Here is a 27,228-nt window from a genome sequence, read left to right on the forward strand (position 1 = left end):
AATTCCTCTGCATCCACTTTGTTAATGGAAAGTGGACTTGTTCTGTTTGCACTTTTCGGTTACTAATGAGTGCAACCACGGTCATGTGAATGGACTCTCTCCGGGTTTTCTCCGAGCATTGTTGCCTCCAGACATATGTCAGGGTACTGTTTGTGAGAGTGGGTCCACTGGAGAGACCTAGAAACCAGGTACGGAGCTGAGGAACCCAGCTCGATCACTATGTTTTATATTAAGGTTTCTCTGCTAATTGACCCAATCAGTACACATCCTTAGGGAAGGGTCCATGTGAGACTAGCACAGTTGCTGATCCTCAAGTCTTTTGAACCACATCTCCGTCGCTCAGAGAAAATGAGGACATGTTGTTCTTTTTCAGCGATAATGAGAGCATTTTTTTTTTAAGTTTCATTCATATAGGCCATCTCAGAGGTCTGAATCCAAGTTTTAATAGAATGCATTGCATATCCCAAGATCCATGTGATTCATATCCTGCATGTTCCACAGGTTCAAATCCAGCCTCTCACAAAAGGAACACCTGTGTATCCTAGTCTGTGTGTATGGGACCTACAAACTTGTTTCTCTTAGAAACATGGTCCCAATGCTGTAGGAGACTTTCCTCATAGAGGCCGGGGGAGCGGAGCGAGAGCTGGTCAGTGAGGCATGGCTGTGAGATGTCCCCGCCTCCAGGAAATAACATGTCCCTTTGATCTCTTTGGGGAAATTCTCTGGAAGCTCCAGTCGTGAGCGAGGGACAAATGAAAAAGAACGGTCATCTTTCAGCAACCTGTTGAGAAGAGAAGCTCTCTTAAAGTCCCATTAAATGGCATTTATTGTCATTGCATGGTTGAAAGCAAGGTTGCATATATGTCTGTGTGCATGCATATTTGTTTGTGTGTTCGTTCAGTGCCGTTACTTACTGGTACGTTGTGGGACTAACATTGATACACCTCGGATGGCTCCCCGATTCAAACTTGCTGGCCAGTGTCACATTGTTCCCAAACAGGCAATAACGTGGCATTTTAACCCCGACCACGCCTGCCAGCACCGAACCGGTGTGGATACCTATCCTCAGCTAAGAGAGGAGGGGAGGAAGAAGGTGTTGGGAGGAGAAAGATTAGAACAACAACAAAACCGGCAGGATTTTTAAAAGCTCAAACAAGTTTAAATTCGGGTTCATGCACATTCCTTGACAACAAAATGGAAGTGACGCTGCTGCTGTTGCTACTGTATTTTCAAGTCTGTTACTCACTCCCTCCCCCCCACTCTCCCTGTTTATTTATCCACACTATTTGCATGCAGCTTAATTGCTCATCAACTAAATCAGATCTAGAGATGAAATGATTAGTTGATTAACTTATCAACAAAAACCTATTTGGCAACTTTTTTGATCATTTGATAATCGTTTGAGTATCAAACAAGTTGCTAAACATTCACTGATTCCAACTTGATGATTCCTTTGGCCTTTGGGAGGCCATGTTGTTTTGAACTAGAAATGCTATGTGTGCGTTGATCCGCTAACTGGAAATTGTACTGTAGCAATCATACTTCCATATTACTGTTCTCATCTAGTCTGAGATCTTGCAGAATATTTGATGAAAATCTTAAAATAGCAAGAGTGAGAGAGGAAAACTAATCAAATAAATAATTGCCTCCAACGCGTGGTGCTCATATTATAATCTGGCTGAACTATGAATCTATAAATGGCTGCAGGCAGAGTGAAAGCGATCGAGCTATCATTCCAATTTGACCACACCACTTCATTGCCACTCGACCAACTATTCCCTCCATTTGGGAACAACAAGTTATCACACATAGAGCACACACACATGCATCTCCCACACACACCCACCCACACACACACACGCACACATCATACATCTCACACGCAAACGCGCATATACATCACGCACACACAAAAGCGAGTGGAACACAGTAGATTTCTAATGATCATCCTCTCGGTATCCACAATGTGCATGTCAGCACACTGCGAGGTAGTCATGGCAACAACAGGCAATGGGGGTAGTGAGGTAGAAAGAGCACAGACAGACAGAAAGAAGATACAATGGAGAGAAAGGCACAAAAAGAAACTTATAATTAGATGGCAAAACCTTGACAGCAGAGAAAAAGACAGAAAGTGTGCGAGAGAGAGAGAAAGAGAGAGAGAGATAAAGGCTGGTAGGTGCACTAGTGTGACCTATTTTTCAGCTAAACTGCTTACAGATGGCCATGCACTTGTCTTTCTCTACAACAGACAACCACTCACAGACACACACACACACACACACACACACACACAAATCTGCATCCAGCACACTCTCCTCTTTATTTCTTAGTCTCAAAACACAGACACGGTAACACTCATACACTCTTCCCCTGCTTTTCACTGTGAGTCAGCATCCATAGCACATGGCCCTCAGCGAGCCAATGAGCAAATGGCACAGCAGCAAAGATGACCAATCGCACCGTAGCCTCTGGCCAAGCTGACAGAAGGATACAGAGATGAGGTTGTTATCGAGTCAACTTTGTTACACTCAGTTGCAAGTTCATTAAGTAAATCTATCTCAAACTAATTCAGTCAGAAACAAGAGTCCTGCAATAAATCCTACAGTCACGAAGGTTATAACATATAGAGAGTTGTTGATTCAACTTTATAATAATTTTGGAGGATGTAGTTTGTGGTGCTGTTCAACTGTATTGCAGTACACAGAGAGGTGGAATCTCTGTGTACTGCAGACCAGGAGGTAATGGCAACTGCATGGTGAACATGAGGTCAGGGAAAAGCAGCCACTTTCGGGTGGCATGACAAGTCCCTGCATTTCTGAATTCACAATGCTCATATACTGCCAGTGTAAAGTATGATTGGTGGAAATAAGCCCACATAAACACATTTAAACAATATTAGCAGTGACAAGATAAGTACTACATCCCTAATATCCATACCACTCACAAGCGCACACATGCAGAAGGATCATGCCACAGGCCTGAAATTGAACCAGTAACGAAGCTGAAAAACACTTTGTTTTCTATGTGTTTCTCTCTTAATATCTCCCTTGTATATTATGTCTCTCTGTGTCGCTTGATCACTCTCTTTATTTCTCTCTCACAGCTCTCATGCTACTTTGCATAACAGTGCAACATTGGCTAGAGTTGAGTGCACTCCCTGAACAGCATTTATCATGCCGAAGTGTTGAATAGCTCTATAACTGTCCGTTATACCAACATGAAGTCAGGAGGGATAAGAAAGAGGAGAGCACAACAGAGAGGGCAACATATAGAAAAGCAGGACAAGATTAAAGACTGAGAGGAAAATGAAAAGAATGAGTGAGAGAGCGGTTGCAGAAGAGAGAGTGAGGGAACTAGAGAGGATGGAGAGAAAAATAAAAAGAGGAGAGAGAGAGACAGGCCAAACATTCTTGGCAAGGCCTTTCTATTTTGAGACAAATGACCAACAAATGTTATTCAGCAGTTATCTGTCTTAGCTTGTCTCTCACATACACGTTTTGTATCTGTGTCATTATGTGTATTTTTAAACAAGTTCAAATCAGTGGCGAACAATTTAAAAAAAAGTCGCTAACTTCTCAAAGATAGATACAAATTGAATATTTTCAACTCAAGTTGTAAAATATAAGTCTGCCGTCATTCTATACTTTTCTTACTGCCGACACATTAGCACAAAAAAAGAACAATTAGTCTGACTTAATACTTAATACTTAATACTTAATTACAATAATGAAATACGGGACATCGATGCAATTTGACCACCAACCTTGTGAATAAAGGACAAGCCGCTCTACCCGAAATTACCTACAAGTCTGTTGCAGTCAGCACCAAGGGCATTTCATGCTCCTGAATATTAATTTTTTTCAAAGTCTCAGTCATTTCCTGAAATGTTACTCAGACAGAAGTCAATAGTCTACTTGTAAAGGGCTATTTCTTATTTCATGAGAGCCGTTCGCAGTAAAGAAAAGATAGAACATCAGCATTACCCTGTAAGACAGAACATGACAACAATAACATTGTTCTAAATGTTTAAAATATCTACTGCTCTGCTTCATTTGTTGATTCTGTTTCACTGACGAAACCAAAAAAAAAAAAAAAAAAAAAAAGATTTAGAAAGCCTCATAGCACAGAGACAGCTCTGGTAAAAATAACTAATGACCTTCTAATCGCATCAGACAAGGGACTCGTCTCTGTTCTTGTCCTGTTAGACCTTAGTGCTGCGTTCGACACTATAGACCACTACATCCTGTTGCAGAGACTGGAACATTATATTGGCATCAAAGGAACCGCACTGAACTGGTTTGGATCCTATTTATCGGATCGATCTCAGTTTGTTTATGTAAATGATGAAGCCTCGATGAGGACCAACGTCAGTTATGGAGTTCCACAAGGTTCTGTGCTTGGACCAATCTTGTTCACCTTATATATGCTTCCTTTAGGCAATATTATCAGAAAACACTCTATAACCTTTCATTGTTATGCAGATGATACTCAATTATATATATCGATCAAACCTGACGAAACCAACCAGCTCGCTAAACTGCAAGCGTGTCTTAAGGACATAAAAACCTGGATGACCTGCAACTTCCTGATGTTAAACTCAGACAAAACTGAAGTTATTCTACTAGGCCCAGAACACCTCCGAAATCAGTTATCTAATGATATAGTTTCTCTAGATGGCATTGCGCTGGCATCCAGCAGCACCGTCAATAATCTAGTCTAGAGAGAACGAAGAAAAGAGGCAGTGATACGTCTTTTCTCTATCTGATCGCTTCATGTCCATTTCAGGAGACACATTCTTACAGTTTAACTTTTTTACATCATATTCACAATTTCTGTTGATCAACCGATTATATCGATGTTTCAGATGCAATATTTTTATCAACAATTATCGGATTCAGCCCAAAAAATAAAACTTGTTCAGAACATCCCTAACGGACAGACAGATGTGTGGAGCAGTGTGGGAACGCCCAAGAATTGTTTATGTCATTTCTGGGAGCACATGGGAAGTTCACCCCAAGCTACACAAAGCCAATAGGAAAATCATGATTTTCAATAATTGAGTCATTTCTCAATCAATGTCCCTCTTTTGAAAATGATTGAGCAGATTCAATTAATCCATTCTTTGAAATATCATTCAACCATCTGTTGATTGAGCTGTCTTACCTATATACCTATATCATCCCTCTTCCCATTTTCCACAATCCATCCCCATCCTCAAATGATGTCAATCACAGTCTCCCATAGCCAGACCTATCTCCACATAAAGAAAGGTCTGCCTCCACACGTTATCGTTCTGGTGTAGGGGAAGAAACACTTTGGCTAGTTTGTATTTTTGTTTTTGTCAAAACCAATCACAATTGGACAACTGTGTGATTCAGCTCAGTGGGGGGTTTGTTGCATGGCAATAAAGAAAGCCACAATGTCAAATGTTAAATGAGGAAAGAAAAAATGAATAAATAGGAAAAGTAGAGACAAACTGCCCAATCAGTCACAATCAGTTGCTGGTTTAATCAGTTAAAGCACCGGGGTTAAGTTAGTTTGATAATCAGCAGTTGGACACACAATTTACCTTTTCTCTCAGCGGGAATCCCGAGCTCTACCCACATTTAAATATGTAAAATAAAATAGACTAAATATAAAATGACACACAGAGATAAAGTTATGGATGAAATGCATTAACAAAAACGCAAAAAAAAACCCATACCAATCCCTCAATACCAAGTCGTTAATAAAATAGCAACAATTTAAGATTATTAGGCGAGTTTCCATGCGCTAGTAGCAGATTGGTGTTACAAAAAATAAAATAGCTCACCTTGATAGGTCTCCCATCAGGTGTCAGCACTTCCCCGGACAGTTCCATCATCTTCAGAGCCATGTGTGCAATCGGCTTTGCATGACTATCAACCTTCTTGTGAAGTCCTCCCGCCACACAGTAAGCATCGCCGATTGTTTCGATCTGTATGAGGAACAGTGGAGGAGAGGCAGAAACTGAAATGAATACATGTGGCTTAGCTGATGTGTGAAACTAACTAGCTATTCATTCAATCACTCATAACATCTCCACTGAGGAGCAAATCAAAGAACGCTCTCATTCCTCTTGTCACATTAGAACTACAGTATTTGTCTGTTTTTCTCTCTTGGCCTGAATCATTCAAAATAGGACTTGGTGAGCATTTGGAGAAGGATCTCGGCAAAGCCGCTCACAGCATCTTGCATTGCTTCTGACCCAGTCTGAGGTCAAACACATAAAAACAAGCATTTATATTCATTCTTCTTGAGGCTGTGATATACCGGACCACCACAGAACTGTCAAATGTTAATTAGTTGGCATGTAGAAATGCTTGGATCAATCCGGTGCCATCGTTATCAGCTGAAATACATCGCATTATTGTTTCTATAGCCAATGAAAAAACATCTTACTTGATTTTTTAAGCAACAGTGCAGTGTTTCCCAAATACAGCAAGCAATTAATTCACTGTAATGAGCTCATTCCGTACATTACATCTTCAAACAGAAGTCAAGTCATTCCTAATTCCATGTTTGGGCGTACTATGCCAGAGATGGAAGTACAGTAACAACAACTCTTCCTTGAATGACTTCCAAAAGCCCAATTCTAAACACACGTTAATAAAGCAATCCCAGGAATGCCGTTTTGTGTTGCCATATTTCCAGTTGAAGGAGTGAGCTAGGTGTCATAACAGTTGATGTGGTCGTTATAAAGAAGATAAAATGGATAGCGCAAGAGGAGGAAGAGGAGGGAAAAAGACAACTAGGACTCATTTAGGCCTGCCATCAGCACAATCATTTCGACAGTAACCATGACAATGGCAACATATGCATCCCTCACTCTCTTCACCTTGTCCTCCTGCTTCTCTCTTTTACACATATACACTCGCTCTTTAACTGCTGAACACATAACCCCTCTTTAATACACCCAATCTCTCTGCATCTCTTCTTTCTTTTCCCCAGGCATCTGACACGAGACATTTCTGAGAGATAACACAGAGGACAAGTGTGTTGATGGGATTGTAGCAAGTATATGCTGTTGTTACGCAATGAGAGCGAGAGCGAGAGCGAGAGAGACGATGATGGCAATGGTGATGATGGGGAGGAGAAGCAAAGGTGAAAATAGTAAAGATGAAGAGAAATACTGATGTGATAAAAGATCGTGAGGATGGCGGAGGGGGAGATGGCCCAAAGCCACACTGTCCGATGGACAATATTGACACATCTTTGTTCAGGTCCCACAGACTGGCCATCAGTCTGTTACTTTTTCCACAACACAAGCACACACACACACACACACACAGTTGTGTTTTCATGACTTTTGGGGACATTACATTGAATTACATTCATTGGAGACCTAGTCTAACCTTAGCCATAACCGCTACCAGCCTAAACCTAACCTGACTAACCTTAAACCAAGTGTTTACCTTAAAAATGTAATGATTTAGGTTATGGCGATGTTCAATTGTCCCTATTTTGACCCCCCCCAACACACACACAAACACACATAAATCGAGAACACAGACAAAGACACAGCCTAAAGATTTAGCTTTTGATACAACTGCAACATTTAAAAGACTCCATGGAAGGGGGGGCTCTAAGTTCCTGGGAAACTGTCACTTCCTGGAGAACATTTATCTTTTAAGATGACCTCAGGGTGTGCATATAAACCAATGAAGCCATTACAATTTTAAAGCAATCCCTTAACTGATATCCCATTGTGTCACAGTTTAGAAACAGATATTACGACATCATATGAAGAAGATGTGTGCGTCTTTCTGTCTACTGACCTTATAAACATCCAGAATGCCACACTGGTAGTCAAAGCGCGTGTAAAGCTCGTTCAGCATGGAGATGACCTGCATAGGTGTACACTGGGCACACACAGCAGTAAAACCCACGATGTCTGAGAACAGCATGGTCACATCATCAAATTTGCGAGCGGGCACTGGATGGCCCTGCCACAGTTTCTGTGCCACATCACCTGGAAATATGGAATAAAGGAGATCCACGGTTCTCCTCTTTTCCTCCTCCAGTGCCTGGTGAGTCCGCTCTAATGTGGCCTGAGAGAGGAGAAAAGAGAAGGAGATCCGGAGGATTTGTTCTGTGTGCTTTGCTTCCAAGAAGGCACCGATGACAACAATTCGTGGATGTGGGAGTACTGCACCAAATTAAAACTGCTGGTGCATGTAAATGTATTTGTGTTTGATTTGTTTTTGATTTTGTGTATCTGCATAATGAGTAATTGTGTCTGTGGGCGAGCTTCATAATGCCAAATCTGTCTGATGCAGTGCTATACCATTGTTCAAGCGAGCAAGTCAAACTAAGATACAGCTATTTATAACAGTGGCCTGGGGGAGTAGTTGCAGTGAGAGAGTGTTGCAGTGAGCAGATGCATAGGATTGGGTCAGAACTCGCTGTTGTTCAAGGGTACTTTGAAAGCAAATTATAAGAGCAAGTCCCAGGAGCCACGTTCTTCTAGCCATTATGAATCAGTCAGTGCAGCCAAAGCATTGCATTAAACAAGTTCACTTCAGTGAGTTGTCTCGCTCGCATGATGGAAAACAGAAATAAAGACCAAATATACAGAATATGTTTGTGTATTTTCACTATTTCAACATGACATGGTCACAGGTTGTCATTGTGATTGGTTGCCAATAGACAAGATGGCGGGTCTTAACTAACATGAGCCTGTCAGGGTATAGGCTCCAGAGAGACGGTAGAGAAGGAAGAAGATAGTGGCGTGCTGCTGATAGCAATAAGTCTTGTTGTTGAGTCACTTAACGATAACCCTCATCCTTGAATTGTTTTGGCTTAGTTTCTGTCTGCATCTGTTGTTAACCTAAATGCAGCAACAAAACAACACCACATGGCAAAAGCACGTCGAGCTTACTAGGATGCAGGTAAGGCCTTCAAGAAGCCACAAAGAAGAAAAGCATCTGATTGATTGATTGATTGATTAATTGATGAACTTGTTTTTTTCACGATGGCAAAGTGGTCCAATAAACTGAATTTTTCTAAGTTGTCCTGCTCTGTAAATATAGAATAGAAGAGACCCAGAATTAAGCACTCTACCTTAAGTTTGTCCATTCTCTTCTTCAGGCCATCCTGGGCCTTGGCCTGCTCCCCCACCAGGATAACGTCCCGCGTGGCATCATGGATAGGGATATCTGACAAGTGGAGTCCCCTGCCCATGAGCTCCTCCAACTTATCAACACGCGGCGAACCCAGAAACATCAGGGAGCAGGACTCGGGCACATGGATCATCTGACCCTTCAACTCCATAACCTGGCAGAGCAATCAAATGGCAAAAAGGAAAGCGTTACAAAAGTTAGGCCTTTTGTCAAGGCTGAGGGAACGTGAAAACCTTAAAGACAATCCTGATCATATGCAGATTGCAGAAGTACACTGAGCCAGAGGAGAGGGGTAGTGGAAAACTGATTTATGTTCGTTAATAGCCTCTCACTACTGTGGATTTCATGTCCACCTAATACTTGCTTTTCTTGAAACAATGGTGAACGGTTACATGGTGGCAATGACTTTAGCATTGGAAATGCATTCACAATCATACAAGTAACGAATATATTGAACAAACATGCCTTTCTATGCTTACATGACTGCATACATACTTATCCACAGCTTTATACACACAATGTAGTACATACAACAGAGACTATAATTGAATCGTTGATAATTCATTTAATTTAGCATGGCAAGGTCTGATGTATAATGCAGGCTGACCTGTATAGAGCCTGTAAAAACTGGATTAACTGATGACCTAGTTATTAGGGAGACAATCCTATCATCATCACAATGTCACTGGTTTGTCCCAAACTCCATCCAAATGTCCTTGAACAACCTATGACATCATATTGTGAAACGTCTTTGGATATTAAGCATTTGATTGGTTATCAGACAAATCGAGAAGCAAACTTGACAGTTAAATAATGATATTTCTCTCAGAAGAAACGCTTGCAAGGCTGCAGATCTACCAACAACTGCAGTATTATTGTCAACATAATAAATACTGCAATTGTTGGTGAATACGAATTGGGTTTCACTAGCTTCTTGACATTTTGCAAACAAGCCCTTAACCATGATGACAACACACACCAGGTGTGGGGAGCACAAGCAAAACAGCCTGGAGACATAGAAGAGAGATTGAAACAGGCATTGCACATTGCTGGGCTTTTGAATATGACTCCAGCTCCTGCTCAGTCCTTGCCCCTGTTCCTTCCTTTTCTTTCGTTTCTCTCCCCGTGTTCACCTGTCTTTCATTCCTGCCCGTCGCTCCCTCGCTCTCTATGCTCTTCTCTCTGTCTCTTCAATTACTTCGCTCTCTCTCTTTCGCCATAGTGTCAGATAGATTATTCCGCCAGTGAGCACACTGCAGCTCTGTTTTATTTATAGCACAAGGCTCTCCTAGGTCTGCATAATACATACAGTCTACATCTACACACACACACACACAGTAGTTTATGGTTTTACTGTAGCACTGTATGCCTAACATCTGCACATGCTGCCACACCAATAACAGCAGAAGTCATAGTGTCATATGGGAGTTTAACAACAGTTGTGAGTACACCCACTCAAAATCAGACATAAATTCATCTCCCACATTATAGAATAATTCCAGTTTTATTACAATTTAATATGTTTTATGTAGTTTCCCCATTTCTGATAGCAATTTACTCAAACTAATTACTGAGATCTGGGAACACAGCTGCAATAGTCGGACAGGGAAAGATATACAGGTTACACAATTGCAATACATGTTCTGTGGGATGAGACTGCTACAAGGAGAGGTGAACCATTTGTTACAAGTCAGTCTGCTACAAGCAATAATATGACCAGCAATGCAGATTGTGCAGCTGGGCCTTGCAACTTGCCATTCACATGAAAAAATTGCAAGGTGCACTTTTACTTGACAAGCAGCAGCTGGAACAATGCCTACTCAGGTAAACCTTAAATAGCCTGCATGTTAAAGCTAAGGTCACTACACTATGGAGTCTAGACTGAGTCAGTGTCCTGTACGCACATGTGGGTTTACCCTGCATAAAAACATCAGGAGCAGCAAACGCATCAAGCAAATCCTGCAGGACTGGCATAACCTTCCCTGACTGCAAGACAACTGACATTAATGCCATTGAGTTTCCTGTTACATCATGAAGATTGAAGCATCCATCTAACAACTGTTGCTTTTCTAATTGTGTACAGTAGGTATAATTATACTAGTGTCTCACCAGATTACTCTCTGTTTATCCGTCGCTCTCATTTTCGGTCTCACTCTGTCACAAACTCTCACACACACTGATGCACAGATGCAAACATACATGGACACACACACACACACACACCCGTACACACATCCCTGGAGGTAGTTGTGTCGGCCTAGTTGTGCGTCCGTGTTTAACTCGGCACTCTCTCCTCTCCTTCTGCCTGCATCTCTGGCATCACAGCACAGTGAAAGAGGAGGTGAGCAAACGAAGGAGGACGAAAGGGCAAAACGAGTGGTTTCGGAGAGAAAGCAACACGCAGAAAGAAGGGGGAAGGGTGGGAGAGATAGGAGACAGAGAAAATAACTCTGACACTTCTTTACAGAGAAACTTGTTCGAGTGTTGGAGTGCATGGAAACAGATTGTTGCTGTCCTGAAGCTTTGTGGCTGGCCACCGAGAACTGCCTTTCTGCCACCTGACTCCTCTTCACTCTGTGTACACATACATGTGTGTTTTGTATTTATGCATGATTGGGGCTTGTATTATACTGCATAAGTTTATGTTGATGTTTTATGTCTTACGATAGCGAGGCCTGAGCAGCACGCATTGTGATGTCACATTCTACATACACAAGATCTATCTAAGTTCAGGCTGCTATCGCCATAGGCAACAAGGAGCTGAAGATAGATGAAAAGGAAGGGGGGGGGGCAGCTGAAAGGGCCAGAGGTTACAGGCGGAAAAGACTGAGGGAGACAAGAGAGAGACGCGAGAACGACACACATTGGACTTGAGGTACGAGATACAAAGATGGAGAGAAGGACAGCGGGAGGTGGAACGGAGAGCTAATGGATTGTCTTTTGTGAGCGGACTCTGGCATGTCAACACACTCATTTGCATGAACAAGCACTGAGTAGCAAAGAGTCAATGAGTCAACCTCTCTCATCCCTCTCTTTCTCTCTCCAACACACACACACACACACACACTTATCTTGTCAGACCCTGGCTATATTGTGCCGTATTCTTACCTCCCACTCTCACAGTAAATGAAACGCACACACAGCATGTAGCCTAGATAAGCATCACATAAAAAGCACACACACAAACACACACTTGGATGGGATGTGCTTGTACCTTGTTGTTTCAGATGAAAGACTCAACAGAAGCTTTAATATGATGATTCACATTTAAAAATACACAAATAAATAAATAAAACACACCTGTGAGGTGAATTCATACGAGACTGGAATTAGAGGACAAAACGAGTCATATTGCAGGATCTATGTAAGCTCTGGAAAAATAAACACTGGCAATGTTTACATGCACTGGATGCTGGGAATCAGCTAATAGGACTGTTTGAGTTGCATTTAAATGAATTAAAACAGGAAGATCTGCACACCAAGTTATAGGAGTCACACAGCAATACAAATCTTCTAACAGGAGATACTTGGTGCGCGGATCAATTCAATCTGTTTTAATTCATTTAGATATTTTTTTGATCCAGCACTCATTCTATTGGACACTGGCTTTCTTCAATAATTTCACATGTAAATGAAATGCTGCAGTTAGGATACAGGAGGACAACTAATCTGCACCGGATTGAAAATTGGATCTAAACTGAAAAACAGACCATTTTCAAATGAATGGAAAAAACCCTGTCCACTTCAGCAGCTTTACTGTATGTACATCTTTCACACACCAAAGGTTTGGCCATCAACATGTTTAATGACTACTTTTCAAACCCTTTTATGCAAAAAGACTGAATAGCTCATTTCTGCATCATATGTTTTTCACCTTGAAAAAAAAACAAAAACACTATTTTATACTGCTCATTATACACATGTATTGTTAATACTCAATCATTTTCATTTTCAAGTATGAAGACATTCTATTCTCTTCATCTTTGTTTCAACAATCAGACTAAAATATGTTTGTCTTGTTTATTTCTTCTGGTGTTTTATTCCTGTCTCTGTGCCTGTGTTTCCTCCTTCATTGTATGTTCATTCGGCCTGTTTTTGTAAATTCATCAAAAGTAGACCGAGACAAAGAAGGCTCCACTGAACAAACGAACCATCATGGCAGTGATTTATCTAGAAACGGATCAAAGGTGGTGCCAATGTCGAAATTGTCTTTGTACTCAGACACGCAGCTGCACACATGCACAGACAAAGCTCATTCAGCAACCCCTGCAAATGCAATACAGGAGTATTCGTTAAATAACAAGTATGACGTTGCAAATTTGAACATCCTGTTTTGTGCCTCACGAAAGTACTCCTTCAACAAATCTTCCTCGTCCTCGATCTCCCACAGCATATTGCATTGGGTACAGATGTCATAGAAAAGAGAAGGGCTTGTGTCTGAAGACTCATGGCATTTGGTCTACAACTAAAAAGCAGCTGAAACCAAGACAACTGCTGGTTTAGGGCTCCGGCTCCGCACACAGTGTTCACTTGGAACCATAAAAAAAAGCACTGACTCATCCCAACCAGAATTCTGACTCTTTGACCCAAAGAGTCTGGGAGCTTTTGGGTGTTTACAGCGATGGCATCACTAATGCGGATGGCAGGTGTTGTGAATCATGGATTCTCTGTCGTATTCATCCTGATGTTCTTAAGAGAAAGGAAATAAGTCTACATCCACAGCTGGGCCCTGGCCCAAACACATGACATCAACATTTACATGTCCTGTTTTCAAGCAGGTTAAATACTACATTCGTCCAAAAGTGAGTGCATAACCTTGTTGATGTGTCTTATAACCAATAAAAGCGTATCTGCAGATTTCTGAGCTTAGTTCAACTCTGTTCCAAGCTTCGAAAAAGCATCACCTTTTATCAAGCCTTCTTCACAGTGACTGTATAGTTGTGACATCACGACTGTACGGAAGTCCTGACTGCTTGCTTAAAAGCACAGTTTCTGAATATGGGCAGTGTGCATCTCTGCGTTGATTGAGCGTTTACTTGCACAGTATTTATATCGCACCTAGACCTGCTTCATAATAAAAAGTGACTGGGAAAAGCTTACTTTCTACAATATGGGACCTTTTAAGGATACAGGAAAGTGTGGTGTAAAGGAGACATGATTAACAAGTGAGGAACTGGTTAGAGGATCGCTTTTGACAGTGCAACCTGTGTACGCTCCCCTGTGTGCGGATCACAGTGCTCACACTAAGCGGGGAGACAGAGAGAGCTGGGACTTGACCTTTTCAGGAGGTCTTTGGATGCCTCTTGCACAGCCCATGTCCCTGGGTGAAGAAAGGAAAGAAGTCAAACTGAAATTCCACTACAGGCTACACATGGGTAACACAGGGGAGTGCTCTTTTGTGGCCTCTTTACCTTGGCCTGTCGCCTTCTCTCGCTGCCCTTTCCAGTGAAAATGTCAGCCCGGCCTTCTCTTTCTCTCCCCCTTTGTTCTGCTTCTCCGCCCAGGTGACACAAGATTCATAACGGCAAAAATAAAGTAAGACAATGGCCGTCCGTCCAACTCCACAAACACATACTGCAACACCGATTTTTAAAGTGTCTATGATGGTGTTTGGAGCCAGTGTCTAACTTAAACTTCAGCAGTACCAGGTCTGATTAATGCTGATACACATTAAAAAAAAGGAACAGAAAAGGCAGCTACACTGACTCACTGAAAACAGCATGAATGTGCCCAAGTGCCTTTTTTTCCAACCAGTGGGAGAGATGGGAGAGATAAGAAAGACAGTTTATGAGGCCACCGCACCAAACCAGAACACTGATACTTCAGCCGACCATGAACTCAAATACAATCCTTTGACTGAACCTCCTGTCAGTGATTCACGTACATTGCCAGCCCCATTCATCTGGCATCTAAAAAGGCAAAGACTCAAATGGTATCAATGGTTAACAGCCACAAACACATACTAATATACATTAGTGAGGCAACAGTGACAATGTGCTCAATATGATTGATTTATCCAAAAGCAAAGAATAAGTCTTTCTTGCGTCTTGTACCATTTTACTTAGGATTACACTAAAATTACACCTACATTTCCTCGGATCCACGAAAATCAGAGAGAACAGATGCCATTGAAAACAATAAAAGAAGATACTGACCTGTAAAAGCTTAGTAGCAGTTACAGTAAACTACACATTTGGGAGTGATGTTATTGGTGTGCCGGCCATAAAAAACAGAGTAAAGTCTGTTTCTCTTGCTCTGATAGAGAAGTGAGAAAGGAGAAAAATGAAGACTCGTGAAAGAAAAAGCACTTTTTGAGCAATTGTTGTTGCTGCTTTTCCATTTTTGAGCTATAAACCCTTTTCAAATTAAGTAAGTCTGAATCCGCCTGAAGACGAAGCAATTAAAAAAAAAGATGGGAATATCTTAGAGAAGAAACACTGCAATGCGAGGTCAAAAATAGAAATGGGTAAGTAGCAGAGAGGGAGAGATAATGATAGCGAGTTCATGAGAGACACTGACAGAGTAGATGACAAGTAGAGACAAGATGTATTGTAGTGGTCCTCGAGGAAGGGAATCCTGCAGCTACTGTGAGCATTGTAGTGTCTCATTATGTGCATCCGCATGTATGTATGGAGGATCTGTGAACCCATCTGTTCAGATTAATGCACTAAACCCAGGGATTGGTATATTTGGCCAAAACAAGTCCAAAATCACCCAATTAGAGCTCTGTGTACACACAGCTGGAACACTATCCTAGCCTTCACACTACAGTGCAAACAACATGTATGGGAGGAGGCGGAGCATATGAATGATTCACTTTTGTGTCAAACCAAATTGTTCACAAATTGTAGCTACTCCTATTTATATTAACAACCGTGGGTAGTGTCATCTTGAAATATGTTATCAAAACATATTAATAGGAGATCTGCAGTGATAGTCATAAAGTGAATTGGCAACTATTTTGGTAATCTAATGTTTCAGTAATTTTTCAAGATAAAATGCGAATCATTTGCTGGTTCCAAATTCTCGATTCCCTTCTGTGAGAATTTGACGCTTTTCTTCGTCATCCATGAAAATAAACTGAATATCTTGAGGTTTGGACTGTATTGGATACAACAAGACATTCAAAGACCTCATCTTGGGCTGTGAGAAATGATAATTTTTCACTATTTACAGACTTCATAGACAAAACTATGAATCAAATGATCAAAAAAGATCGCCAAAAGTAATATCTAGATTTATACAAGATACATTGCCCTATTCAATCCTGAACATAAGGCATTCTCTGCAGCACTGACATGACATGAACTGAAATGAAGCCGCAGACCACCCTAATCATCGTGCATCTTGTAGCATACTAAAAAAAATTACAGAAATACAGAAAGTACGAGTATTATAGTACTCTTAAATGAAAAAAAGGCCGGGCTTGACACTTCAGATCTTCCTCTATAATCTTCCTGGACATACTTAAACGGACAAATTTAGTGGAAAAAACAAGTTTTGTTTTTCAAACTTAGTTATAAGGCTGCAGGCTTCGCTCTCCCTCTCTCGCTCTCTCTCTCTCACACACACACACACACACACACGGCACTGTGGTTGTACTGATCCATCGCCTCTCTGTCAGTTCTATTTATCATCAGGGAGTTTGGTGCCGACACTGACAGCCTGCGCTGACCCACCAATCAATAAAGAACTGGATATAGCATACAACTCAACAGTCACAAAGCAAAGTATTAATTGTTTCTGGCAATTTGGAACCAATTCAAACCTCATTCTTCCGAAACATCACAGGCGTGCGGGTGGAATGGCATTCTGTATAGACAGTTTTTTTCATTTTTCGCTTGGTAGACCCAAACTTTAATGGTGGGCAACAACACTGCTATGCTCCCTACAAGGCTCAGACTAGAGCAAATAATAGACATGTTCAACTACACCAAACTCAGACACTACATGGTCTTGACATACAAACTCCTGGAACACTCTGGCAACCTGTGTGTTAGCTTCCAATGGAAACATATAAAACAAACTAGAAATTGAACCACAATGTGGCCGCCCTGCATTCCACCTATGAAACACAAAACTCTCATTTGATAACATTATAGCACAGAGATGGTGATTATTGTACTTATTTCTATCATGGAGTGAATGAATCACAAATAAAAGTGCGGTTATAAACCAAATTGGCAATTAATAAATGTGTTCCTAAAATAGGTGGATTTCATCATGAAGCTTGCTGCACTGTGATCAAAAATAGAGTAGCTGAGTCATTTTTTAAATGAACTACCTTGGCCATCACCATTTAAATAATGGAATTTAATATAAATACTGTCTGTGGTTACACAGACAGTACTTGCTTCGAGGACAGATTCATCGCTGCTTTTGGTCTTTTCACAGGATTTGTTGGTAAATAGAAAAGACAACACAACAGCAGCCTTATAGTTTCAAATTTGAAACTTGATTTGAGTTTACCAAGCACTTACTAAAATTGCAATAATTCTCTAAAACATGTGGTGAAAAGTAGGATTTGAGCAACAGTGTCATCAGTTATGTATGAGATATGTATTACCTTCTCCTTGGTGTCGGACTGTGTGGAATCAGGCCTGGTGCGGATGGTAAATGGGGATGCAAGTCTCAGCAGGATGCCCTGGAACGAAGGATCCATCTTGGGTGAGACAATCTCAAAAAAGTCCTTGAACGAGAGGGTCCGGTGAGGCTCAATGCGAGCCTGTTTCCTCAATCCTTCTCCAAGCTGCAGTAGCTCCATGCGAGGCCCCAGGACAAGGTGAAACGGAAAGGCACGGCAAAACGTGGCCAGGGATATGCACAGATCACTGGAGTTGGTGGAGAGTGAAAGAAGGGGCCGTTTGGTGCCCACTGAGGCAGCATTTGAGAGGGCGGAGAGGGAAGGAGGGCTTGTCTCCTGGATTTGGAAGGACAAGCAAACTGTGGGAACAGAGGTTGTGAAAGGAGAGGGAGGCGATGGGGATGGAGACGAGGAGGGTGTGGCAGTGGGGGACGCAGTCGGGGTTGGGGTTGTGGAGTCTCCGTCTGCGTGTTCTGTGTCTTCATTGGGCAACAAGGGAGTTAGAGGTGGCACTTCTTCCACCTCAACTTCCAAATGAAAGATCCGCCTGGCAACGGCTCTGATAAACCCTGGCATGACCAAGCCAACAACAGAGGCAGGGTTGAAACAATGTAAAAGCAACACCTTCCCTCTATCATCTGTTTCTCCCTGCTCTCCATCTTTATCAAATGTTCTTCTCCCTGTCTCCTCTTCATAGGGATCCTTGCACTGGAAGGAGGGGCTCTCAGATGAGGCCCGGCGCCCCGTGGAGGTGCGAATGTGTTCCAAAATGGCGTCAAAGCCATTGAAGAAGTCCTGGAGGTTGCCGCCTACAGCCCGAAGCACTCGTTCATTTTCTTCAAAGCAGAGGCCAAAGAACTCCTCTCCGAAATGCTCTCGCAGCTCACAGAATGGTACTCCTGTGAGAGAGAGAGAGAGAGAGAGAGAGAGAGAGAGAGAGAGAGAGGATGCAAAACATCGACGTCAGCGATGTCGAATAGCACTCTTTTGAGGATAACATCATGAACTGATGACACAACAATACACCTAACCTGCCCACATGCACACAATTGAATACCCACACTGACTTAAAGAAACCTACTTATGAATATAAGCAATATGATTGAGAAGACATGTCATTCAGCAACAAACAGACTTGCATCTTTGATCGCTGTCTTTCAGTATTATTCCTCAATGCATCACCGTAAGCGTGTGTGACAATTTCCCCTTACAGCTGCCTTTTACATGAAACCCAGCCTTACATCTGATCCATGAAATGTCTTGACCAAGATTTGAATTCAGCAAAAATTATTTGAAGCAAATCAATCACAAAATAACACTGTTCAAAGTAATCAAACATCAAAGCCTTGTTCAAAGAATGAATATTGATAAGATAAAATAATCATGTCACATGCCTACTAACTGAATAATAACAGGAAAAAAATAGGATTAAGGGATTATAGCTCAATTAAAACTGATATTTATTTATTATAAATAAAACTTGATACCACAAAAAATCTCAAAATGCGAAAGAAAATAAACAAAATTTGAAAAACATAAATAACGATTTAAAAGTGTGTAATTATACAGGCTTGCAGAGAAAACTGCCAAGAAGTTAATGTAGGAAGTGACGCAATGGAAAAATGCTGTTGAAAACATGTCAAATTTGCAGTGATCGTACAACATTGTAATAGAGCCATTGTAGGTTGTAGATAGGACAATTGAAGGACCTTGGACATAGAGTGGAATTATTGCTCATTCTAATTGAAATGCGTCAATTGAGGTGGTTTGGGCACAGAGGTCTTTACTGGCAGCAAGGCCTGGTGGACGCCTCCCTGTGGATGCATTCCAAGCACATCCAACTGGGACGAGATCCCTGGGGTTACCATGCTGCAGGGATTTGATATCCCTTCTGGCCTCGCGATCCCACAGGAAGAGCAGGAAGACATGGCATGAGGCGAAGGATGTCTAGTCTACTGCTTGCTGCCACCATGACTCACATTCAGGTAAGCGGCATAAAACGGTTCCATAGAATACTATATTAGTGTCTACCATGTGTTTTGAAGGTCTAGCCTCTGTGGGATGGCTTTGAAAACTAGAATAAATACAAACATATACTCATTAGCACGCCAACTTGTATGCAGTGGAGACCACACACACACACACACACACACACACATCTTACTTTACTCACCCAGTATGGTTGCCATGTACTGTAGGATTTGTAGGACATCTTCTTCTGAACCAGAATTTTCTAGAAAGGGGCACTTTTCATCTCTCCTTTCTCTTTGCTTCTCCTCATTGCCATCTTCCTGACACCTGTCAAAGGCACAAACCAAACACACTCAGCGTAAGCCACGGTTAGCCATGAGTTCGGCAAATAAGAAGAGATAAGAAGAGATAATAAGCTAACGACACAATGAACCCACATCTCATCCCTTCAAGACATACTGTGGACGGGGTTTTGTGTGGGGTTTTTTGTGCCAAAATCCATCAGACTGTAATAGTTCACCACAAACTGTGCTGATGCAGTTCTTTAGGAATATTTCTTCATGAGAAAGTCGATCCAAAAAAAAAAAAAACAATGGCAGTTGTGGGTTATCTATTCAAAAATCAATTTGAATAGATAATACAATAAAAGTTAAGTTAGAATGTACTGAATACACATTTTTGTGATTTGGGTGACACTTTAAGCAGCTTGTGTCGGTTCCTATTTTTGGTCGATTTTTGGCAGATCTAGTGAAACAGCTGGACAGCAGAAAGGCAGGGAAATGTTCTCAAGGGCACCTCGTGCTCTTTCACTTCCCACAGATTTGTTTCAGTCTGGGAATTAGACCAGAGAGCCTCTAGTCACAAGCTTAATCTTTAACTTTTGCACCACTATGTTCTGTCCAGCAGAAGGAATACCATTGCTTTCAGTTGCTTTCTTTGGATTCAAAATAATTGAGACACTATATATATAATTATTGACAGACTACCATGTGTCATTATATGATTTGCTTAAAGTAAAACAGGAGTCAGTTGCACTGTACATGAATAAAACAGGGAACAAATGAGTGCCAACAAGTAAGGCCAAGGGGTGGAGGACAGTTGACAGGACAGAAAAAGAAAACAGCCAAGGAAAAAGAAAAATCGAGAGAGGTCCCAATGTGCTTTTCTATATTTGTATTCAGCATGTGCTTCATGGACAACGTTGGTACGTGTTGTGCCTGGATGAATGTTCTCTTCTGCATTTTACTGTTTTGACAGGGAGGGACCGTGAGAGAGAGGCAGAGACAAGAGGTGAAAGAGTGCGTCTATATATACGAGTGTGTCTGCCTGTCCGTCCTTCTGTCTGTCTGTCAGTGTGAGTGATAGGGACGCTGGGACAAGACAGACAGCACGTAGACAGCAAGTGCGCAGTGGAGACTGACAAGAGAGGACGGCAGACAGAAAGAGAAGCGCCAAGAGAGACCAACGGCAAGCGGTAAAGACAGTCTTACCTGATCTCCTGTTTCCTGTAGAATTTTAGAGTTCGCTGTAGAGCCTCCTGAACAGTCTGCGTCTGCAAGAAGAAGTGAAAATATTACACGAGTAAGTATGAATGTATTTGTGAGTCCATTTCTGCATGCAGTAAAGCTGCAATACTGCACATATTCACTGAAATCATTGGAATGTATTTACACACAAAATGGTGGCTTCCTCTCCTGCCGTTATAAGGTTCGGTGAGGACACTTTATGAGTCAATATATTTGATTATGGATCCAGTATTGGAAAGCATGACACACAGTCCCGCCCAGGCTTCATGCACACCTGGACCATCTGAGCAGACGAGCTGGCAAAGTATCACCTGAAGTGTTTATCTGCAGCCAACACACATTCAAATTGAATAGGTCTCTTTCAGCCGACACATTATGACATGTCATAGCAGGAAGAGCACAGGTGTAAATAATCAAATGAACGATGGCTGATTTCCACGTTGCCGCTTTAGTTTCATGATCTTGGTGTTGGGCACGCTGCCTCACAGGCTCAGCTGTCACAGCTTACTGCACTTGATTGGAACATCATGACATCATTCATGTTATTAGTAACACCTGTGCTTGGTGGAAATATAAATATTGTATATTTTTCCATTTTGGCTGAGGCTGAGAAGCTTCCACAACGTAATTGCTGAGAAAACTATGATTACTGTCGTAAATTTCATTTTATATTCGTGAGAGTCATTTCGACAAGGTCTACTAATAGCCCAGCATCCGTGGAAAAAAAAAAAAAAGAATGTGCTCCCATCAAACCCTGTGTGTGTGTGTGTGTGTGTGTGTGTGTGTGTGTGTGTGTGTGTGTGTGTGTGTGTGTGTGTGTGTGTGTGTGTGTGTGTGTGTGTGTGAAGCTGGCCTATTTTCCATAACTGACAGCCTAAGCTAGAGGAGGCGGGTCCAATGTGATTATCTGTGATACGGCTCAAACGCAAGGCTGTAGTGACAATACTAGAACACAGTGTGCCAGCTGGAGAGTGATTTTGTATGTGGGTTTTTTTGTATGTGGGTTTTGTGTGTGTGTGTGTGTGTGTGTGTGTGTGTGTGTGTGTGTGTGTGTGTCAAGAGATAGAAAAGGAGAGGTTGTAGAGGAAGTGACAGAGACAGTGTGTGTACAGTCAGAGAAAATAAATCTAAATATTCGTCAGCAGGTGTTTTAAAAGGTGAATAATGAATATACGTAGTTATTTCACTATCAGGTTAAATAAGAAATAGACCATAGTAGCTAACCAATTGGTGTTACAAATAACTGGAGCTTCTCTTCTCAGTGCTGACTCGTTTATGTCCATATCGGCTGACATAAAAACACTTTTTCACTATTAGCTACAGTGAACGATACGTCAACTTAGCAACAACAGGAGCAAGCTGGTCACTGATAGCTTGAGAAATACGCAGTGGGCCGTATTTTCACAGTCTATCTGTGAGGGGAAAACTCCCTGTGACCTCTCTATTGCATGTGTAGAGCAGAAATGGCGTCTTCTCAATCTCCTCTTACTGCGTCCTTCATTCGGCTACTCATTTACCACAGAACATGCACATTACAGTGTGTGGGCACACAAGATTCCTGCAACATGACCAAACACACGAGCACTAACTGTTATCAGCCACACATGCACACATGTGCAAACATACTGTGCGCATAACATCGTTATTAGTCTATATTGTCGCAATCCCTGGCATGTTTACTGTACACACAAGTCCATACCTCATCACACATTCATCTCACTAACACACCTGCTCAAATGGCTTACAGCTAGTAGATTGCCCGGGTTGTCAAAAACACACTACAATATCGAGCCTACACTGAGAATATTCAATTAGGAAAATATATACATAACATGGTAAAACAGAATTATTATTGTGTTATAATAATAATAGAATTTGTATAAATGGAATGCTTTCATTTCGCTGAATAAATATTTTTATGACAATGGCATGTAAGGGAAGATTAGTAAAACTAAATGTTCCATTGAAAGAAAGTGGCCAGGTAAATTTCAGGTTGAGAGTTTAAACTCAAACTTTCTCTCTCTCTTAAGACATATTCTCCTTTCCTCCGTCTCCTTTTCTTCTTCCCTGTGGCCTTTATCCAAACCACTCGGTCTCATTTGTTTGCTCTGTTTCTTTACCTTGGGAGGGGAGCAGTATCTCACCAATACTCACTCCATTCCGCTTGCTCTGCGTTGCCTTCTTTCAGTTACACTCTTCTCAACTATGTGAACCTTTCCTGTCCTGTCTGTCTGTGTGACCGATTCCTTCGCTCCTTTTATTGCATCTTCCTCCGCCGAATTTTCCAATAGCATGAACCGGTGTGGTCTATGGTCACAGCGCAGTGGGTACTGGTGCTGCCCCCACTACTGAAGAAAATAGAAACTCACACACCAGATGAGACCCCGCAACATCCCAGCATGAGACGCGTACCAGTGTGTTGGAAAAAACTAAAAAGTTAAACAGTTCAGAATTCCCTCTCTCATATCTATTTCACATTGCTCTGAAAACATATCCTTGAAACAACTGTTTTTAAACTTTAAAAGATTATTTGAACAGATCATGACACGTTATAATTAACTTTCACCTAAAATTTATTTTTATTGAAGTTCTTGATACTCATTGTTATCAAATGTTGCTTTAACGCTACTCGAGTGTTCTACCACAGGTGTGTAGTTTGGACGTGAGCAGGATGTACAGATCGGGTAGCGAATGACACATGTTGTTGTTGTTGTTGTTGTTGTTGTTCCTGTGTCGCATAAAGGGCTGATTACAGCAAAACAGCCAACTTCAACAAGTACATTTTTACAAAGCGGAGAGGAAAGATTACATGAAAACAGCCAGCATGTGTACACATACAGCACAATGACCCAACTGTGCTTGTAACTAGAAGCAAGGTAAATGTACTCATGAAACTGGACCTTGATAGGGAAGATGTAGCCACATACTTGGGATATGGATCTACCAGAAGACACATCAGCACACTCACACAAATGTCTCACACTCTTGATATTCATGGCCGACACTCGTGGCCTTTAATCAGCGTCGTGGGTCACTCAGTTAATGGCCACCGTTCATGTGTGTACACGAAGCTGAGACAGAGAATTAATGTTTGCACACATGTAACTTGTGTGTGTGTGTGCGTGTGTGTACATGGCGGAGGGGGGGGGGGGCTTGTTTTACCCATCTTGTCGGGACATTAATCTGATTACACTGTCACAATGTAGGGACTCGCCTAGTGGGGACAAAATGTACATCTCCAGAACGTAAATCGTTATACATAGACAAAGACTTGGTTTTAGGTTAGGGTAAGGGTTAGGATTAGGTTGGTAGCAGTTATGGTTCAGGTCTCCAGGAAATGAATGAAATGTCCCCAAAAGTCATGAAACCAAAACTGTGGGTGTGCGTGTTGTTGCTTCTGGGTCAGTGTGGTCAGGGTGAAGACAACCACAGAGAGCTTGCTCTGTTCTCTCTGTCACGGTCCATTGCAGTCAACAACAGCCACTGCACGCAGCCACAGTGTGTGCGTGCGTGTGTGTGTGTGTGTGCGCGCACGCGCGCGCGTGCGTGCGTGTGAATAAACAGTGTGTTTTTTCAGTAAGTGAGTGAGTACGTGAATATATATGTCTATTAGCAAATGTTCTAGTATAAGTTCCTATAAATGTGTTTACAAAATGGACAAACTATGCAAATTAAAAATACTATGCAAAAAGTGCCATCCACTGTATGGCTGTTTGGTGGAGAGTTTAAGCTGCTCTATCAGAGTCCAGCCTAACTCACGCATGCACATAAACACCCTGAAAAAAGACCTTGGACATTTACCCTTTCCCTGTCCCTGTCCCCAAAGCGCATCACCACACCCTTACGTATTTAGACGGAAAGGGGCTCCACTGATGATGCCCAACTGATGCCTGTAATTGCACTTATTGGCAAACAAAAACATACTTACACAGAGACACACAGAGTTCCACAATGCCAGACATTATCATTATTGAGTGGCATACAAACCTGTCTTTTAAGTGTTCCCTCTGCTCTATTTTTTTTCACAGATCTATTATAAAGATCAGGGCCAGTAAGAGCCTCCAGCTGAGAGCTGAAGTTGGCTCTCAGTGGTCCTCTTCAATATACACCAACTTAAATCCCTCCCTAAAATAATTAAATTCAGCAGCGCAGCTAAAAATCTGCGCTGCTGAATTTAATTATTTTGGGGAGGCTGTGCCTGGGCAGCGAAAAAGGCTGACAATCACTGCTCTCCTATATCGGCTCCTCTGCAACATCTACAGTATTTCCACCAGGAATGGGACCACAGGGTCTGAGCAATTGCAATTTGGAGAAGCCTATTCCCACAACCTCCTACAATCTGAGCAACACACAGCAGTGCTCTTACTATGTGGGGAACCAACATAAATAAACCAGAGACTTTGTCGGTTTTAAATCCGGTCAAAACTCCGATGTACATTTTTTTTCATGTTACGTGTTTTCTCTACCTATGTTTTGGTTTCTACGTTTTATGCTTAAAACCATTTTAGCGAACAAACTGCTTACTTACACATGAAAAACAGAGCAACATAAGAATCTCAATGTGGGCTTCACACCGGCCACATGTAAAGAAAGCGTTATTTACAGATGTTTTACTACATGTTTTGGTTTGTGTATTTAGATACTGTATATATATATACATTTATTAATTCTGGTGTCTGTGGAATCTCTGCTCAAGTCATAAAGAAGTGTGTCGATTACATTAAATTACCTTTAAAGTTGGATATTGTAATTTGAAGCAAAGTGCGATATTCCCTGATGCAGATTCACATTTTGCAGACTGGAAGTTTAATTCTTTGATCTACTTACTGGTATATGTTATTGTTGCCCAACTAACAGGGGCCACATTACAGGAGATGCAATCAAATCTCAAACTGATGTAGCCTCCCATCACAAGGGACTATGCTATAGCAAATGCCCTAATCGCACATCATCCGTCACAATTGGACTCCGTTCTAATAGCTGCTTTATTACATTAGAGCCGGTAATACAACTGAGACACACAGAAACAGGCTCACTCGTCACACTCCTTACATATAAACAGACAGAGCATGGGCTTCTCTCCCCCCCCCCCCCTCTCTCTCTCTCTCTCTCTCGCTTGCTCCCTCCCTCACAACAATATATTTATTATATAATCTGCCAGATGATTCAGGTTGAAGGATGAAAAGAGGCTTTTTTTTCCAGACAGTACAGCAAACGTCACGTGATGATGTGAGAAAAGACATCGTCTGGGATTTCAGACAACATAGCCTGCAATGGTGGAATAGCTTGAATGAGGTCTTTCTCTTGCTCTTAAAGGCTGTGTGTCCTCCTCAACTTTGGTGACAGCTGTTTGGAATGGAATATATGCCTCTGGCTGTTTGGTCATCATTGACTTTCTCTCTCAAAAAAAAAATAGGCTATGTCTTCTGATGACCTACAGTCATTGATTTGGTTTATAATGTTCAGCTCTATTTGAACACAGAATGACAAACTAACTGGACCTAATACATTTGAACTGATTCCAGTAGAATGCTCCATACATTTAGTTAGGTTTTATTCATTGGACCCTTGTTGAACATGAAAGTAATGTACAAGATGCCTTTTATGGCTATGGCATTACAATTCAGGACTATTGACTGACATTTCGCTAAGACACAGTACAGCCCTTCTGACTGAGCTGGAGGCCTACCGTGGGTGAGGTCAGTCGCCTCAGGCTCTCCCCCAGCGAGTCCAGGTTCACCCGTCTCCTCCTGGTGACCCTCTTGTGGGGACCTCCTTGCGGCTCCTCGCCCGCCGGGCACGCTGCCGGCCTCTCGGCGGGGCTGCGTCCGTTCCAGAGCACCGCTCTGTGGGACGAGTGGAGGGAGGAGAAGGGGCAGCCTCGGCTCTCCTCCGTCGGCTCCAACGCGCCGTCCCCTACGTCTCCGCCGGGGCTTTCGAGCCCGCAGTCCGAGCCCACCGAGCTGCTGAACGACTCGGATGAGATCTTGCGCGACGACGAGGACAT

General features: G+C 42.0%; 1 protein-coding gene across 1 annotated transcript; it reads right to left on the reverse strand.

Moving 5' to 3' along the window:
• Window positions 1-561: 561 nt before the first annotated feature.
• On the reverse strand, window positions 562-27,228 carry gucy1a2 (guanylate cyclase 1, soluble, alpha 2; the record flags this gene model as incomplete). Its single annotated transcript, XM_079272500.1, has 9 exons — window positions 562-781; window positions 915-1,069; window positions 5,813-5,956; window positions 7,797-8,069; window positions 9,082-9,294; window positions 17,707-18,623; window positions 19,898-20,022; window positions 21,186-21,247; window positions 26,911-27,228. The coding sequence occupies 9 exons, from the start codon at window positions 27,226-27,228 to the stop codon at window positions 562-564; spliced, it is 2,427 nt and encodes an 808-aa protein (XP_079128626.1).

The sequence above is a fragment of the Melanostigma gelatinosum genome (assembly GCF_949748355.1).
Source record: "Melanostigma gelatinosum genome assembly, chromosome: 7".
NCBI lineage: Eukaryota > Metazoa > Chordata > Actinopteri > Perciformes > Zoarcidae > Melanostigma > Melanostigma gelatinosum.